Consider the following 18,643-nt stretch of genomic DNA (forward strand, 5'->3'; position numbering starts at 1 on the left):
GAATGGGTGACATTTCGGGTTGAGACCCTTCTTCAGACTTCAGTCTCGACCCGAAACATCACCCATTCCTTCAGTCCAGAGATGCTGCCTGTCCTGCTGCGTTACTCCAGCATATTGTGTCTCTCTTCGATTTAAACCAGCATCTGCAGTCAGGGGCGGACTGGCCAGAGTGTCAGCTTGCCCGATGGCAAGTGGGCCCCTGATGAAGTGGGCCCCCTTTGTCTCCTGGCAACCAATATTTTTAGACCCAGTCCGCCACTGTCTGAAGTTCTTTCCTACACATGTTCGGCGGACTATATGGGCCGAAGGGCCTGCTACACTGCATAAGAAGTGTCCTGACCCGAAACGTCACCTATTTATGTTCTCCAGAGATCCTGCCTGACCTGCTGAGTTACTGCAGCACTTTGTGTCTGCGTTTGGTATAAAGCTGCATCTGCAGTTCCTTTTTATTACTTGGAACGAGTGGTTGGCATGGACTCGATGGGCTGAAGGGCCTGTTTCCGTTTTCTTCGGTAAGCCAATCTCCTGTGCCGGCATGTGACCCATATGTAGTGAAAATTGTAGAAACAAAAAAACTGCAGATGCTGGTTTATTCCAAGGATAGATACAAAGTGCTGGAGTACCTCAGCGGATCAGGCAACGTCTCTGAAGAGCATAGATGGGTGACGTTTCAGATTGTGATCCTCCTTTCAACTGCCCTTGAGATTTCACAGTGGAGCAGTCAAAATGTAGAAACAAAGAACTGCAGATGCTGGTTAATGTACCTATCCATGTTATCCAGAGATGCTGCCTGACCCGCTGAGTTAGTCCAGCACTTTGTCTATCGGTAGTGACAATAGACTTGGTGCTGGGGTTGGTGGCCTGGGAGAGAACATTGACTTGTCACCTTGGTTATCTTTGAGCACTAATGTTCGCTGCTGTTGGTGGGCTTTGCAGGAGTTGGTTGTTAATGGACTGAAACCTTGTGTGTTGCAGGTCTGAAGATGCAGTGGACCCCGGAGCATGCCCAACCTCTGAGCCAGTGGCCAGAGCAGCACTTTGACATCTCGTCCACCACCCGATCTCCTGCCCACAAGGCGGACGTATTCAGGGGGCACCTGCAACGCACCTACCAATACGCCTGGGCCAACGATGACATCTCAGCCTTGACCGCCTCCAACCTGCTGAAGAAATACGCCGAGAAGTATTCGGGCATCTTGGAGGGCCCCAGCGAGCGGTCCATCCTGGGTAGCTACGTGGAAGGTCCCCCGGGCCTGTCCAACGGGAGGAAGGCCGAGGGCGAGGGCTGGCAGGCCTCGGTCAACTCGGACGGTGTCTACTCCATGACCTGCGTCCCCGACGTCATCTCGGGAGGAAAGGGCGGGGTAGGGGCCTCTGCGGAAGCTTCCGGAAGCATCGGGAGCTCCCCCGGCGTGCCCACCAACCTGCCGGAGACCAGCTACTCCAACAGTACCTGCGGCAGCCTGCACTCTGGCCTACCGGCGGTCGGTGGGCCTCAGGACTATGCCGCTGCCTACAACGGCTCCTACCTTCATTCCAGCTACACCGGGCAGCCCTCCCCTCACCCCTCAAGCCTCCTGCAGCCTCCCCCTCCCCCTTCCCTAGTTCCCGCCTACACCGCCGGCTCGCCGAACCTTTCCGCCGGGGCCTACAACTACCCGGCTGCAGCCTACACCTCGCAGGCCCCCGCGGGGCCCGGCTACACCTCCGGCTCAGGCCCCCCCTCCTCTCCCTACCTGCCGTCAGGCATCGCTGCCCCCACCCCTCTGCCCCCCACCACGGTGCCCAGCTACGGCTACCAAGGCCACGGCCTGACTCCCGTGGCCCCCACGCCGCTCCTCAGTAGCCCGCCCAACTCGCTGAAGAGGAAGGCCTTCTACATGGCGGGGCAAGGGGAGATGGAGGCAGGCTATGGACCTTACGGCTACGGGCACCAGCGGACTGCGCACAGTCCCATGTACAGGATGGCGGACGGCACCATGCCCAATGCGGGCTTCGAGCGCAGCCCCGACACGGCGTCCTTGGCCTTCAAGCCCACCAAGCAGCTGATGGTGTCCGAGCAGCAGCGCAAGTTCGGCGGGCAGCCCGGCCGCTCCGCCACCCCTCCCTCCTCCTCCTACGCCAAAACATCCCTGGGACCCTCCAGGACGGCCGAGGGCTTTGGGAAATTTACCTCGCTGCACCCCGTCCAAGGCTCCGCCGGCTCCCGACCCAACCGACCGGCCGACGAGCAGTTGAAGAAGACAGAAGCCCACCTCATCGAGCTGGTGTCCAACGAGATTATCAGCCAGGCACCCCCGTTGGACTGGGGCGACATAGCGGGGCTGGAGATGGCCAAGGCGGCTGTCAAGGAAGAGGTGTTGTGGCCGATGCTCAGGCCGGACGTCTTCACCGGACTCGGTGCCCCGCCGCGAAGCCTCCTCTTCTTCGGCCCTCAAGGGACGGGCAAGACGCTGCTGGGCCGCTGCATAGCCAACCAGCTGGGTGCCTCCTTCTTCAGGATCAACGGCTCCGCACTTATCTCCAAGTGGCTGGGGGAAGGCGACAAAGTCATCCAAGCCTCCTTCTTGGTGGCCCGTTGCAGGCAGCCCGCTGTGGTTTTCATCAGTGAGGCCGACCTGCTTCTCTCGTCGCAAGTCAACGAGGAGTCCAGCCCCATCGGCCGCGTCAAGACGGAGCTCCTGGTGCAGTTGGACAGGTTGGTGACCTCCTTGGAGGACCAAGTGTTGGTCATCTGCTCCACCAGCAAGCCCGAAGATCTGGATGAGACAGCGCGCAGGTACTTCATGAAACGACTCTTAATCCCGTTGCCCGACGGGCCGGCCAGGCATCAGATGGTGCTACACTTGCTCTCGCAACACAACTACTGTCTCAGCGACAAGGAGATTGCACTGATTGTGCAACGTGCCGAGAACCTCTCGGGCTTGGATGTTGCCCGGTTGTGTCAGGAGGCAGTGGTGGGACCTCTCCACGCCATGCAAGGCACGGACCTCTCGGCCATCATGCCCAACCAGTTGAGACCCATCACTTACCAGGACCTTGATAATGCTTTCTGCAAGATCCAGCCAAGTATCTCCCAGAAAGATCTGGATGTGTACGTTGAATGGAACAAAATGTTTGGCTCTAGCCAATGATAACAGGCAGTGATTGTGGGTGACAGTATTGTGCTACACGGGGATTAGAAACCCCTTTTTCAGTAGTATTGCAGATGAAAGAGGTACTGAGGAGGCCACTGACCTTGGCAAATGACTAGAGTCGGGTACACTTGAAGGCAGAGCGCAAAGTCGAAGCGAGCTGTATAATCGTGAAAAGCTTGCGTCAAAGCCAAGTTCCTCTCAAAGATCCCGCTCACCAAAAGATGCGGAGAGAAATGGGGTTGCTGTCAAAGGTTGCCAGCCCTCTTGTGTCAATTCCATTCTGCTCTTCTTGAGATTCAGTTGCTGTCAAGTGCCTGAAGTGGTGCTTTATTATTTTTTATTTTTATTTTTTTTTGCCTCACAATTCAGTTGGTGGCATGTGCTAACACACAAGAGCTGTAACTTTAAACGGTTTTTATTTGAACAAGATATTTGTTGAGAAAATATCGTCACAGGAGGTTTCTTGCCAACTTTTTTTGCCATTCTTAGGACAACAATATTCCTCAAAAAAAAAAACCTGTCTTGTTGTGCAGTATCACCTGCAAACAGTTATACGCAGGGTATCGATAATCTGGACCTTAATTTTAGCAGTTCAGTTCTTTTAATCTTTGGTCCACAAATACTCAGGAATGTGTGATTTGTACCTCAATAGAATGTCTTTGGAAGCACTATGTACTGCTGACAGTCATAGTCTGGGTTTCTCATTACTGATATTACTGTACGTTTACCTCAAAAAAATTTAAATGAATAGGGAGGAGATGACTTTGAATGTATCCGGGTTTATTCTGAAGTGGTTTGTCAAAGCCTTTTACACTGTTTGGCCGTCCCAGGCTTGAAGCAGAAGGATAAATCCTTATAGTGAAAGTGATTGATTTCTAATGGGGGGGAGGGAGGGAGGGGGGGGGGGGGGGGGGGGGGGGGGGGGGGGAGAGAGATTAAAATTCAGCCCAAACTCCTCTGCTTTGTGAACTTTAGCAACTGACAATGTTTGTAAAATTACAGTACCTGCAGTATTCAGTCAGAAGGTGCACGTGTCATTTGAAAAGCCACTTTAATAATTAAGTATTTGGGGAAATAATCTTTTCTTTTTCCATTGTTTGGTCACCCGTTACTGCGCGGAAGGTCCACTTAGCTGCGAGCTGTAACTGTTGACCTTCAAGCTAGCCGTTTACAGTTGGAGCTACTGAGTTGTTGGGATGGGGGGGGGGGGGGGGGGGTTTAGGGGGGAAGGGAAGGGAGGGTGTGAAGTTGAGGGCTCCTCAAGTGTCGGCGTTAGAAGGTCACGGGTCAGAGAGCTACATGTGGTGGGCAGTTGGTAGCGCAGTGGCTGATGTATGAAAATGTGTGCAAAATGTTCAGTCTGTTACCAGGAAGAAAACCGACCATTTTGGATTAATTTAACCCACTGCCCCTTGTAGACTGGTTGGAAACCCTGGGAGGAAGCGTGCCCTGGTCTCTGTTCTACCTCACTTTTATTTTTGTTGTGTTCTCTCTCTCGAAGCAGATTATCAGAGGGCTTTTTTTGGGGGGGGGGTAGAGGTTTGGAAAGTCTGATTACACTTTGGTATGCTAACCTGCAGAACAAGTTTCTGTGAGCTGCTTATTCCTCTTGAAGTGAGTTTCACTATTTCATTCCCCCTCCTCCCCTCCGCCAACCCCTCGCTCTGCGGAGTGATGTTTCTGGAACAACTATTAGCTGGCATGTGCGGCATTTTTATCACCCCTCCTGTGTTGTCTTTCTTTTTATCCTTTAATGCTTTATGTGCAACTTTTTTTTTGTTTTTGACAGCTGATTGATGTTGGCTAATGCCTCTGAACAGCAGCAGTTTAGAAGGCGCCTGTATCAATGCTAGTGACTACGTGAGTGAGTCGGACACATTCACTCCCCACTGGATGTAATGTTTTCCTTTCCAATTCTTTATTTTATACAGTTTTTAAAGAACTGTTGCAAAAAGCACTGGTACTTTGTGTTGCCATTAAATAATGTAAGTTTTTAAAAGCATTTAAAAAAAATAATAAAACTGCACTGAATATACCAACTAGAAGACATAGGATTTTCCCTGATTGTGGGGGAGAGAAAAAAAACTCATTTAATTAAAATTTCACCATTTAAAAAAAAAGTAAAGCAGCTACGGTCTAAAAAAATCAATATTTCTCTTAAAGGTTTGCCAATGCACTGTGTTGACCCTTGATTTTAGGTTAGCCATTAATTTTTGGTATCTGCTTTCAAACTAGATTTTTATTTCAATCTTGACGCATTTATTGGAAATGAAGAAGTGAAAGATGTTTCAATAATTCCACCTAACCCTCCGATCACAAGGCCAATAATAGGTTTCAATATTATCTTTAGCTTGGACTCTTTTGAGAGTAAAATGGGTGTGTAATTATGAACGGCAGTGCAATTGGCTAGCCTTGGACCTGTCACATTGTGGAGCCTTGATGGAGCCAAACTGGCTTCCGCGTGAAACATTTTCATCCAATTTGAACCAAGCCTGCAACCAAATACAGCGACTAAAATTAACATGGATTTTCCACGTGTGTTTTTATCCATAAATAGTCTTGTGAATGTAACATAGGAACCAAAGTTTCTGACTTATTGGTGGTAAATTGTGCCCCCAAAGTAAAATTTCATATTTCATCATTACTTAAACAAAATAGATTTTTTTTTGGTTTAAAAAAAAAATCATTTTCAATTTGGGGGGGGAAAAACCCTAAAAGACCAGCTTCCATGTTTAGAATTTATTTGTTCCATAATTTCCTTTACAGCCTGGTATTTCCGACAGTAATTTAAATTCCAGCCGTCTAAACTAATTAACGGAATGTGAAATTAGTTTTTATTTGTGGAAAGCTCTTTAGTCGGCCCTTGTGCTGTTGAAGTGTAAATAGGTTTAATGTTGTTCTGGAGGTCATGCAGGCAGAGATACAGGAGTGCGTCGGGCAGAGAAAGTCTGTGTTATGTTTTTGGAGTCGTTTAAATTACACACAACCCCACCTAATAGCACAGAGAGAGATAGGCAACGTTTAATTACAATGGCACATACTACCTCCTTTCCCCACCCCCAGTCCTAATCAGTTGTTCCTGTATCAGCACACAGTCATTCCTTGTCATTTTTAATTCTTCTTCGCTCTTGTATGTAACACAAGTAATACAGCACAATATACAGCATTGTTAAAGGCAGTTCAATCTAAAATGGAAGGATGGCATATCTGAGTCCTTACAATAGTTACAATGCAAACAATTTGGGTCGGCTATGCTGTAGGACTGAGGAAAAAAATTGAAAAGACAGGACTGAATGTTCAGTATTTAAAATATTCCTACTGTAGTATCAGAGCACAATAATTCATCATAAGGCTACTATCGTGAAAGAGCTTTAAAGAAAAATTATTTGCAATTTAACTACTTGGAATTTTCTTTTAGCCTACATCTGTTGTAAATTCAAACATTTTTGCATTCTTTGTAACCATTTCTACCTCATTGCTACATATTGTACATGTAGTATTTATTATTTTATGTCCTTTTTGAATGTCATGCATTTGTAAAATAAAATGACTTGTCCTTGAGTTTGGAACAGTCTACCTCAAAGACTGTCTTTACACTGAACAGTATTATCAAGCTAAATGCTCGGAAGCATTGGCAAAGTGTAGCCGTGTAGATTAAAAATACATACCTACTGGTGATGTTGTTGGACTGACTGGAAAATGTTACTGATGGCCAGAGCGTTTCTGTAGGGTGTTTGTTACTGTATTCGCCTTTTTCTGTAGCCATACATGCTACAAATAATTTGTATGTCATATTTAATTCTGGCCCATCAAACAAAGAACAATTGAGGATAGGGATTTAACACAAAAAAAACTTGGTCCCTCAAATTTTGTTTTTTTTTTAAAAAAAAGGAAAACCTTCGATGTCATAAATTATAAATATTTTCAGCAGGTTTTAAAATATGTACATATTATTTTGTATCTGCTGAAACTAAATTAGTCTTTCCCGGACTGTGTCGTTTGGTCATCTAGGCTGCACGGTATCATTGATAAAAGAAAAAGGTTGATTAATTAATTCACATAGTTTGTGAATATTATTTGTGTAAATGAAACACTTCTGGTTCAGACTTTTTGTTTCACTTGCCAATGTGTTGGGATCAATGTATGGTTGAATGTATATGCATAGGAATCTGCTTTATAATTAAACTGGTGATCTTGACTGAGTCCCCGAAATTGTTGCAATGCATTTGTTTTCCCCCCCAGCGATGCAGTCTGATCATAAAATTCTGCATCTCATTCGTAGAAAGTAGTGATGCACTGAAAAACCGGAACTTCAGTGCTAAATCCTATTATATTATCTAGCCACATAGAATCTTTCTTTTCATAATTACTTGCTACCACAGGGAAATTATCGGAGTAAATTTTCATATAGAATTAACTAGTTTAAGTAGTGACCATTGAAAGAAAATTTGTGGTTCAAGGCAGATATTTTTATGAAAAGTTTTCTCTATTGTACAATTTGTTGTATATGGCTATGCTACTAAATATGGAAACAAAAAGAACAAGCATACCTCAAATAAAATTCTGAATATGAAAGATTATGCCTATCTCTTTCCTTCACACAAACGCAAGGATGCATGAAAACTCACGAGGTCTGAGGGGGGAAGTTTGCAAGTTATTTTCTCGTCATGTACAAAAATATCAAAGGTCCCCAGTATCCCAGTCCCATCTCTCCTCCAGCTTTCTTCCATACCGCAATCATTCTGACCCAAATCCTTGCCTGTCCATTCCCTCCACATATGCTGCCTGTGCTGCTGAGTTCCTCCAGCATTTTGTGTTTGACTTGAGATTCCAGCACCTGCAGTTTTTTGTATCTACAGTCACCTTATCTCGACGAGACCAAGCATAGACAAGACAGCCATTGCAATCGGTCCGCCAAGGTCTACTGGATCTCCCAGTTGCTAACCCCCTTCCCACACTGACCTCTCTGTCCTGGGCCTCCTCCATTGCCAGAGTGCGGCCACATGCAAATTGGAGGAACAGCACCTCATATTTTCCGCTTGGATAGATACATCCCAAAGGTATGAACATTGAGTTCTCCAATTTCAATAATAGTCTCCTCCACCCACCCCCTCTCTCTTTCTTCTGTTCCCCCCACCCTTCCATCAACCTGATACACAACCATTTCTCCCACTATCAAGCCCCCTCCTCCCTGTCCCCTTCTCCCCATGGATTTACATTTACCTCCTCTCCTTATCCAACATCCTTTTCTCTCCTTTTTCACCTCCAGCCTTTGTCTCTTGCTCCACCCATCACCCCGCACCCCCCCCCTTCAAGTATCCACCTATCACTTGCCAGGCTTTGTCCCACCCCACTCTCCTTTCCAGCTTTCTCCACTCCCCACTCCATCACTGAAGAAGACTCCTGGCCTGAAACGTCACATGTCCATTCCCTTCACAGATGCTGCCTGACCAGCTGTGTTCCTCCAGCACTTTGTGTTTTGCTCAAGATGCCAGCATCTGCAGTTCCTTGTGTCAACTTTGCTATGCGTTGTCTCATGCTGACCTCGGAATGGAAAACCAACGACGGAAGATGCAGTCAATTTGAGAATCCAGCTATGATTATTCCACGTTACTGACAATGGGTGAGAGAATGGAATCAAATTGAGTCCATAAGTAACCCAGTTTCATTTAGATGTACTGGACATGTCTGTTTAATAAATGAAAACGCATGTGTACATATGCCACCTTTCAGTGTGTTCAGCCTGCCTCACTGCGCCAGAGACCCCATTTCAATCTTCACCTCGGGTGTAGACACAAAATGCTAGAGTAACTTAGCGGGTGAGGCAGCATCTCTGTCAGGGGAGGGGGCGGGACAAAGATAGAATGTAGGCGGTGACAGTAAGACTAGTGGGAGAACTGGGAAGGGGAAGGGGATGGAGGGAGAAAGCAAGGGCTATCTGAAGTTAGAGAAGTCAATGTTCATACCGCTGGGGTGTAAACTACCCAAGCGAAATATGAGGTGCTGTTCCTCCAATTTGCGCTGGGCCACACTCTGACAGTGGGGGAGGCCCAGGACTGAAAGGTCAGATTGGAAATGGGAGGGGGAATTGAAGTGCTGAGCCACCGGGATATCAGGTAGGTTAAGACGGACTGAGCGGAGGTGTTCAGCGAAACGATTGCCGAGCCTGCGCTTGGTCTCGCCCTCACTTTTTCCCACTCTCTGACCTCGGGTGCAGTCTGTCTGTGTGTGCAGTTTTCACATTCTCTCTGTGACTGCATGGGTTTCTTCCAGGTGCTCCGGTTTCCTCCCACATCCCAAAGATGTGCAGTTTGTAAGTTAATTGGCCCTTAAATCGCCCCCTAGTGTAGGAAGTGGATGAGAAAGTGGGATAACATAGAACTAGTGTGAATGGGTGGCCAAGTGTCTGTTTCCACGTTGTATCTTTCAATCGATATAATTATCAGGACAGGTAATGAATGAGGCATCTGCTGTTCACAGCTGGAACCAAAGGTAAATCTAGTTTAGATTATTATTCACACGTGTACAAGGTACAGTGGAAAAAAAAAATGTTTAATCGTGTGCTATCCAGCCAGCGAAAAAGACTATACATGAATACAATCGAGCCATCCAGTGTACAGATATTGTTTGCATTTACAAACTATTTTTCTCCCCTCTTTAGTAAATTTTTTTCAATCTAAAGTTTCAGTTTAATTTATTGTCATGTGTACCGAGGTACAGTGAAAAGCTTTCGTTGGGTGCTAACCAGTCAGCGGAAAGACTGCATGATTACAATCGAGCCGTCCACCAGTAATCTTCTTAGCAATGGCTGGATGCCATATTCACCCTATACGGTTTATCCGTTTCGTAGACCAATGTGTGTAAAGAGAGCATTGAATTCTTGGTCGTGTAATGACAAAATAAAAGGCCTTAGGTTTTCCCGTGACGTCCAGTGATGGTCCATCCTTGGAAATGTAGTGGCAGGCTTGTATCCTCGATCCCTGGTGGCTGTGGAATGCTGATCAGGCTGGGGGAGGGGATGTCATGCATCTGAGCCCCACACTGCGGAGGTGGGTATGTGCCTCTCTATTCCCCCGTGGCTCCAGCCCACTGCTCTGCTGACCATCAGGAGCCGCGTTTTGAATTTTTTTTTCCCTTTTCCCTTTCCTTCAGATTTGCTTCCTCTCCAAGTTACCCGCGTTTTCTCATCTGCTGCCCTCTCGAATTCCTCGACAAATCTGAATGTTGTAATCCAGAATGCATAAGTGAAACGGGCAAGTGTGCAGTTCCAAGTGTAATTCGATCCGGATTTTGGTGAGGAAGCTGCCTTTGCTGTTGAGAAACGTGGAGAAAAAAAAGTTGGTGTTGTTTTTTTGAAGTTAAAAAAAAAAAAAAAAATTATAAATAATGAACATAAATTAGGTCATGTTTTTGGGGAGTGATTTACTTTTTGTTGTGGGGGCACACTTGAAACCAAAAGCATATTTGTATCTTTAATTTGTGCCAAGACATGTCCATTCTATTAGAGCCCTTCGGCCCAACTCATCCATGCTGACCGAGATGCCCCAGCTAAGCTAGTCACATTTGTAGACATCTGGCCCATATCCCTCTAAACCTTTCCTATCCATGTACCTTTTCAGGTGTCTTTTAAATGTTATTAAAGTATTTTTAATAAAGCTTGAGATTAAATAAAATGTGATATACCTCAAGAGCAACTCGGTGGCACAACGAGTAGAACCACTGCCTCACAGCACGAGAGATCCAGGTTTGATCTTGACAGCGAGCCCTGTCTGAAAGGAGTTTGCACATTCCCCTGTGACCACGTGGCTTTCCTCCGGGTGCTCCGGTTTCCTCCCACAGCTCACAGCCAAAGGCCCTGCTTCCATGCTGTATCTCTAAACTATGCTAATTAATGAATAAAAAGCACAAAGTGCTGGAGTAACTCAGCGGGTCAGGCATCATTCCTGGAGAACATGGATAGGTGAAGCTTTGGGTCGGGAGCCTTCATCCAACTAATTAACGAATGATCGTTTTATTTAAAAGAGATCTTGCTTAGTTTTAGTTTAGAGATACAGCGCAGAAACAGGCCCTTCGGCCCACCAAGTCCACGCCGTTCAACGATTCCCGTACGCTAGCACTATCCTACACGCTAGGGACAATTTACATTTTTACAGAAGCCAATTAGCCTATAAACCTGTACGTCTTTGGAGGGCAAGAGGAAACCGGAGCATCCGGAGAAAACCTATGGAGGACGTGGAGAGAACGTACAAACCCCGTACACACAGCATCCATCGTCAGAATCGAACCCGGGACTCTGACGCTGTAAGGCAGCAGCTCTACCGCTGCGCCACCATGTCGCCCCACTGGTTGCCAAAAACGGACTTTATATTTGTAATCTTCATCCACTTATTGTCCAATTGAAATTGGTAAACAATTTTCACCACTTGCAGCTTTTTGTATCCCCACCACGGCCGGCTTCACTCTTCACAATGCTCACAATTGGAGACGTTTGTATTACCTTTCCTGCTCTGTGGTGGGTTGCCAGGTATTTTTCCTGCTCTCGTTTCTCACAGCATAAAGCTTCCTACTTTATAGTCTGTGGTGAGAGTGGAGCTGTGGTTGTCAGTATCAGTGGCTCCGAATCGTTGGCCAATCTGTACTCACAAGCTGTGTCTTCCGCTGCAAGGAATTCTTGTAAAATGCATAGATACAAGGCACGGTATTCGTCTCAAAAAAAGGCAAGGGGCGCTGGAGTAGCTCAGCGGGTCTGGCAGCATCACTAGAGAAATGGATGGGTGACATTTCGGGTCAGGACCCTACTTCCGACTGGGCACAAGGAACTGCAGCTGCTGGAATCTTGCGTAGAACACAAAGTGCTGGAGTAACTCAGCAGGTCAGGCAGCATCTCTGGAGAACATGGATAGGTGATGTTTCAGGTCGGGACCTCACTTTGGACTGATTGTAGTGGGGACGAGAAAGCTGGAAGAGAGATAGAGGTGGGACAAAGCCCAGCGAGTGGTTAGTGGATGCCTAGGTAGATAGGTGGCGGAGGTTTCTGATAGACAGATGGTTGAATGAAGAGACAAAAAGTGCGAGATAGAAATATAAGAAGTGTGAGTTGTGAAGCCAGATGAAAGGATATTGGTGGAAGGGGAGGGGGATGGAGTGAAATGGGTGTGGATCCGGATGAGACTCGGGAAGGAGGAGATTGTTTGTAGATTAGTTGCCTGTTATTGGAGAATTCAATGTTCAAGAGGCATGAAATATTCATGTTCTAGGAGCAGGAATAGGCCATTCAGTCCATCAAGTCTGCGCTGCCATTCAATCAATCATGGCTGATCTATTTTCCCTCTCAACCCCATTCTTCTGCATTCTCCCCATAACTCCTGACACCCATACTAATCGAGAATCCGTCAATCTCTGCCTTAAGAATATCCATTGACTTGGCCTTCACAGCGTCTGTGACAATGGATTCCACAGATTCACCACCCTCTGACTAAAGACATTCCTTCACATCTCATTTCTAAAGGGCGTACTTTTATTCTGAGGCTATGTCCTCTGGTCCTAGACAATCCCACTGGAAACATTCACTTTGCATCCACTATATCCAGGCCTTTCACTATTCAGTAAGTTTCAATGAGAAAATAATATGGATGGAAGGGTAGGGGGAGGGGGAGATGGGAGTGCATTTCGATGGAGCAAAAGGAAGGCGGGGAGGGGGGGGGGGGGGGGGGGGGAGGAAAGGAATGGGAGGTTACTCCAGCACTTAATTTTGTAAACCAGAATCTACAGTTCCTTGTGTCTACAGTTTAATTTAGAAATCCAGCATGGAAACAGGCCCTTAGGCCCACTGAGTCCACATGGACAACAATCAGACCGAGAAGGATCTTGTCCCGAAAAGTCACCTATCTATGTTCTCCTGAGATGCTGCCTGACCCCCTGAGTTACTCCAGCACTTTGTGGCTGACCATCGATCACCCATTCACATTAGTTCTATGTTATCCCACTTTCTCATCAACTCCTTATAAACTAGGGGCAATTTACAAAGGGCTAATTAACCTACAAACTTGCACGTTCCTTGGGATGTGGGAGGAAACTGGGGCACCCGGAGGAAACCCACGCGGTCACAGGGAGAACATACAAACTCCACACATGGACACACACACACGTACACACACACACACACACACACACACACACACACACACACGTATACACACACACATACACACACACACACACACGTATACACACACACACACACACACACATACATATACACACACACGTACACACACACACACACACACACACACACACACACACACACACACACACACACACACATACATACACACACACGTACACACACACACACACACACACACACACACACACACACACACACACACACACACACACACACACACACACACACACACACACACGTACACACACACACATACACACACACGTACACACACACACACACACATACACACACGTACACACGCATACACACACACACACACACACACCCCAAGGTCAGTATCGAACCCGGGTCTCCGGCGCTGTGAAGCAGTGGCTCTACACGCTGTTATATAGCGTTGCTTCCAGTCAAGCTCCACTTGCTATAGAAGGTCCAATCACAAACAAAGGTACCCATGGGCACACAGTGAGGCAAGATAGCAGGATCTGGTCCTGTGTCAGACAAATTACATTCTGGTTATTAGTGGATAGTTTGTAAATATCAAAGATCCACTTGTTACACTCCTTCAAGCGGCATTTGCATGCTGATGAAATGCAAGCGGATGTCTGTGAACTGTGGGGTTATCTATAGTTGAACAGCACTCAGCTCCGAATCAGACTGTCGCTCATCTGACCAGCTCTAAAGTCCGTGCCGACGACCCCTCTATTCACTTTCTTCTCAACAATTAAAATATGCAAAGTGATAATTTTACTTAAGTAGCCTTAAATGTGCGATCTATTTAAATGTGCGGAAAATTGCCAGAAGCTAGCTGGTGTAAAAAAAAGAATAAATTATGCAAATCACAAAAGGACTCTACCACTTGAAAGCCTAATTTTTCTGTAATAAGCATACTGTTTCATTTAATTTTTTGCCTCTTATTAAAAGTGACAGTTCCTTTGCACTGTCTGATGGCTATATCTGACACTGGGTAAAAATGACTGCAGGACTAAATGCTAAAGCATTTTGGTAGCTTTTAGATGATGGTTACGTTTGCAAAGTAATTATGCACTGGAGAATAGAGAAATAAGGTTTAATTATACAGTAATCGTTTATGATGGACACGACAGAAGTATGAACACTTCTAGACTGCAATCCATCAATGCCAAACCCCTGACCACTTTTAATTCTTTCTCATTTGCATCATAACCTCAGTACAGAGTTGCACAAATGCTGTTAAATGTTAATAGGAGCTGTCTTTCCACTCACAATGAATACTTAAGCTGTTTCATTTCCTCAGACCTTCATAACTAGCTTCTCTCTGAGCACAGGCATTAAGCCCGAACGCTGAACATGGTCACTCTTCTGTTAATTGGGAACGCACTTAGAGTTTTTTCTCTAAGCACTAATAATACTCACTGCTGACAAACCTCTGCATAAATAATACAACCGCGGAAAACATGCTCGGAATAAAGAGGAGAAAAATGCATCCTCTGCTGTCGTTCGGCGACTTGCTATTTGATTAAGCCCTGTAGTCATATTTAATTCAGATCCTTTGGGAACTGAGACAAAATTACATCTTCATCTCTTCAAACATTCGGCCATCTTAAACCATTCAGCTGATCATTTTTATCGTTATCTTTGGATCTGCTTGCCAGAAACAAGGTCCATTCTTCCTGACTCCGTAGCAGGCTGTCGGAAAACTCCTTCACATCTTGTGGTTTTATTTTCTACTTTGAGAAGAGATGTTCCATCTCTCTGTCTCTCTCTGTCTGTCTCTCAGTCTCCCCCTCTCTCTCTCTCTGTCCCTTTCTGTCTGTCTCTCCCTCTGTTCCTCTCTCTGTCTCTCCCTCACCCTCTGTCTCTGCCTCTTTCTCTCTGTCTTTTGTCTCTCTCTCTCTCTCTCTGCCTCTATTGCTCTCTGCCGCTCTCTCGGCTTTCTCTCTGCCCCTCTCTCCCTGCCTCTCTCTCTCTCTCTCTCTCTCTCTCTCTCTCTCTCTGCCTTTCTCTGCTCTATCTCTCTCTCTCTGCCTCTCTCTGCTCCCTCCCTCTCTCTCTCTCTCTCTCTCTCTCTCTCTCTGTTTCTGTCTCTGTTCTCGCTCTCTCTCTCTCTGTCTCTCCCCCGCTTAACATTCCGACATGTATGTTTCCTTCCTGTGGCCACTCAAACATCAGAAGACCCTTTCCTTTCTGTCCTGTCAACTCTTACAATTTTCCATTTTTCAGGACACAAGTCACGACACTGTAAGTAGTCCTTATTCTGTTAGGGACCACGCAATAATTCTTGCCCTGACAAGGAAGGCCTTTCCCTGCCGACTCCCCTGTATTTCCTGTAGCTGTCCACTTCACAAAACACAAACTGGCATGGTAATTGCGACCAGTCTTGTCTCGTTTAACTCTGCCTTCTGAATGGTGACAAAAAGTCCTTTTTTCTCCCATCTAGACGGGGAATTATCAGCATCTTTCAACACATAATGGGGAAGCCTTTATCACTTCAGGGGCTGCTGATAAGGTTAAGAACACTAGAAAAAAATCACTCATTAGAGCAAAGGTTCCCGTACATTAAAGACTTCCGCAAACTCGAGCATTTTCCTTTTCTTGCACGCAGCAGAAAGAACACAAGCAGCCAATACCCAAGAATACTCAGCGGAGCAGAAGAATACTTACTTACTTTTTATCACAGACTCAACGTCCAGATAAAATACATTACATAGAATAAATTGCATACAAAGGCCCAATAAATTACATAGAAAAGCACAGTAAATTATTTACAAAAGCACGATAAATTACATACAAAAGCACAGTACATGGTTTAAGAACAAGAATTTAAAAAATCAGTGTCCTACAACGAGACACCTATACCAATGTCTCCACAGCTGGGATTGGTAGCGTTTAATACTAAACCTTATGTTTGATAAGGACAAGATGACTTCATTTTCAGAGTCATCAATCCAGCAAATAAATTTATACACAAGATTTCTTAAGACAGTTTGTAAAGTATTGACTCCTGCAACCACAAACATTTTGCTTGCACTTTTAAATATAAGTTATATCTTTAAGTACAAGAATCTCTACATTCCTTTTACTCACGTGGCAGACAGCATGGTTAAGATGAATAGGAATTAAAATTGCTCCCAAAATATGATTACCAATAAACATAACCTCAATTAGTATGCGTAAATTAGGATGACTTATCTGTCTATGCATTGTCCATTTGGGGCCATTCCGTCTTGTATTATTAATGTGGCAGCAATTGACTGCCTATGCCTAGTGTCATTTTAGATGGGGCATTTCATCCAGAAATATTCAAAGAGATAGAACACTCTCTGAAATAAGTTGTTAATCTTTGCCTCGTAACGTTGAGACTGATATGCTGCTGCTGCCCCATTTACTGCTGTTGATCAAACATGTTGATACCATTAGGACAAATAGCACAGCAAGTCAGGCAGCATCTCTGGAGAACATCGAGAGACCCGAAACGTCACCTATCCATGTTTGCCAGAGATGCTGCCTGACCCACTGTGTTACTCTGGCACTTTGTGTCCTTTTGTGTATTCACCAGCATCTGCAGTTCTTTGAAGATACCATCACATTGATTTTGTTTCCCTAGTGGGATATAAGTATCAGTAATTAGCAGAAACTCAAAATAAATGAGTTTAGAATCCAATTGCATTTGTTTAGAGATACAGCATGGAAACGGGTCCTTTGGCCCACCGAGTCCACGTCAACCATCGATCGCCCGTTCACACTAGTTCTTGTTAGTCATAGAGTCATGGAATGATACATTGCTGACACAGGCCGACATGTCCCATCCACACTAGTCCCACCTGCCCGCATTTGGACCATATCCCTCTAAATCTATCCTATCCATGAACCTTCAAAATGTTTCTTAAACGTTGGTATAGTACCTGCCTCAGCTACCTCCTCTGGCAGCTTGTTCCATACACTCACCATCCCTTGTGTGAAGAAGTTACCACTCAGATTCCTATTAAATCTTTCCCCCTTCAGCTTAAACCTAAGTCCTCTGGTTCTCGATTCCCCTACTGTGTGTCTACCCGATCATGATTTTATACACATTATTCCACTTTCGCATCCACTCCCTACACATGAGGGGGCATTTCACTGAGGCTAATTAATGTACAAACCCATACGACTTTGGGATGTGGGAAGAAACCAAAGCACCCGGAGGAAACCCACGCGATCACAGAGAGAACATGCAAATTCCGCAGAGACAGCATCTGATGTCAGGATCGAACCCAGGTCTCTGGGTCTGCGAGGCATATTAAAGCTAATGCATCATGTTTTAGAAGCTAGTATCAACAAGTTAAAAGCATGCATCTACAAGATATTATGAAGAATATTTAATGTGTTAAATTTATGGCAAATAGCATTTAATATATTTTTTGTGCATGTAAATTGCCTGGAATGATCTGTCCTGAAATAGTTAGGGTACGATATACATGATACATACGGGGCGCCATGCATGGCAGCTGCGCCAACAGCCCGTCTCATCACGTCTTTTCCTTCTTTTGCTGTTTTGGTCTGTGTTTACTTGTATGTTTTAAGTTTTTTGTATTATGGGGGGGGGGGGGGGGGGGGCAAGATTGGGGGAAACCTTTTTTATCTCTTTCCTCGACGGAGATGCGACTTTTTCATCGTATCTCCGTCTGCACTGTGACTTTAACATCGTGGAGCTGGTGGTCCCTTTGTTAGGGGTCGACTGCGGGAGCTCCAACCGCGGGAGCTTCGACCATCCCGATCGCGGGAGCTTCAATCTCCCCGACTGCGGAAATTTCGATTGCCCCGACCGTGGGAGAAAAGGAGGAAATAAGGTATAAGTTATTTGCCTTCCATCACAGTGGGGGATGTGAGGTCACCGAGAAAAACAAGATGGACATGTTGCCTGCACTGGTGAGGACTCGGAGGGAGTGCCGTGAGTGCAGTGATCGCGGTGTTTTGCGGGGACATGGCTCCATGAGGACATCCTAGAGTCTAGTGCGAGTGTGGACGGCTTTCTGGCTGTTCGGGCGGGCAGGGATTGCAGAGAGAGTGACAGCGGTCGGTACAACTCTGGTCACATCACGGTGAAGGAGCGTGTGTGTGGCCTGGACATTGAACTGATGGCTGTGGGTCTCCGCTTATGCTGTGTGCCCTGGGGATTCCCACACGCTGCTGTGGTGGCTACTGATGTTTAATTTTTATGTGATTATGTATCTTGGTGCTTTTTTGTATAACTGTTGGAAAATCAAATTCCTTGTATGTTTACATACTTGGCTAATAAATTAATTACAATTACAATTACAATTATAGTTCCAATTGAGATTTATCCTCCTATAGTGGA

The 18,643-nt window shown here is 45.7% G+C and overlaps 1 protein-coding gene across 8 annotated transcripts in view; it reads left to right on the top strand.

Moving 5' to 3' along the window:
* fign (fidgetin) overlaps positions 1-18,643 on the top strand; it is a 117,190-nt gene that overhangs the window by 62,952 nt on the left and 35,595 nt on the right. For 7 of the 8 annotated variants that reach the window (XM_055638156.1, XM_055638151.1, XM_055638153.1 and 4 more), the window contains one exon: positions 976-3,996. The exons of the other annotated variant lie outside the window; for it this stretch is intronic. In XM_055638156.1, the coding sequence (XP_055494131.1) occupies positions 984-3,134 (2,151 nt within the window). In that variant the 5' untranslated portion in view covers positions 976-983 and the 3' untranslated portion in view covers positions 3,135-3,996. Of the gene's footprint in view, positions 1-975; positions 3,997-18,643 lie in introns of those variants that run through there. 8 annotated transcript variants of the gene reach the window in all.

The sequence above is a fragment of the Leucoraja erinacea genome, chromosome 7, assembly GCF_028641065.1.
Source record: "Leucoraja erinacea ecotype New England chromosome 7, Leri_hhj_1, whole genome shotgun sequence".
Lineage (NCBI taxonomy): Eukaryota > Metazoa > Chordata > Chondrichthyes > Rajiformes > Rajidae > Leucoraja > Leucoraja erinaceus.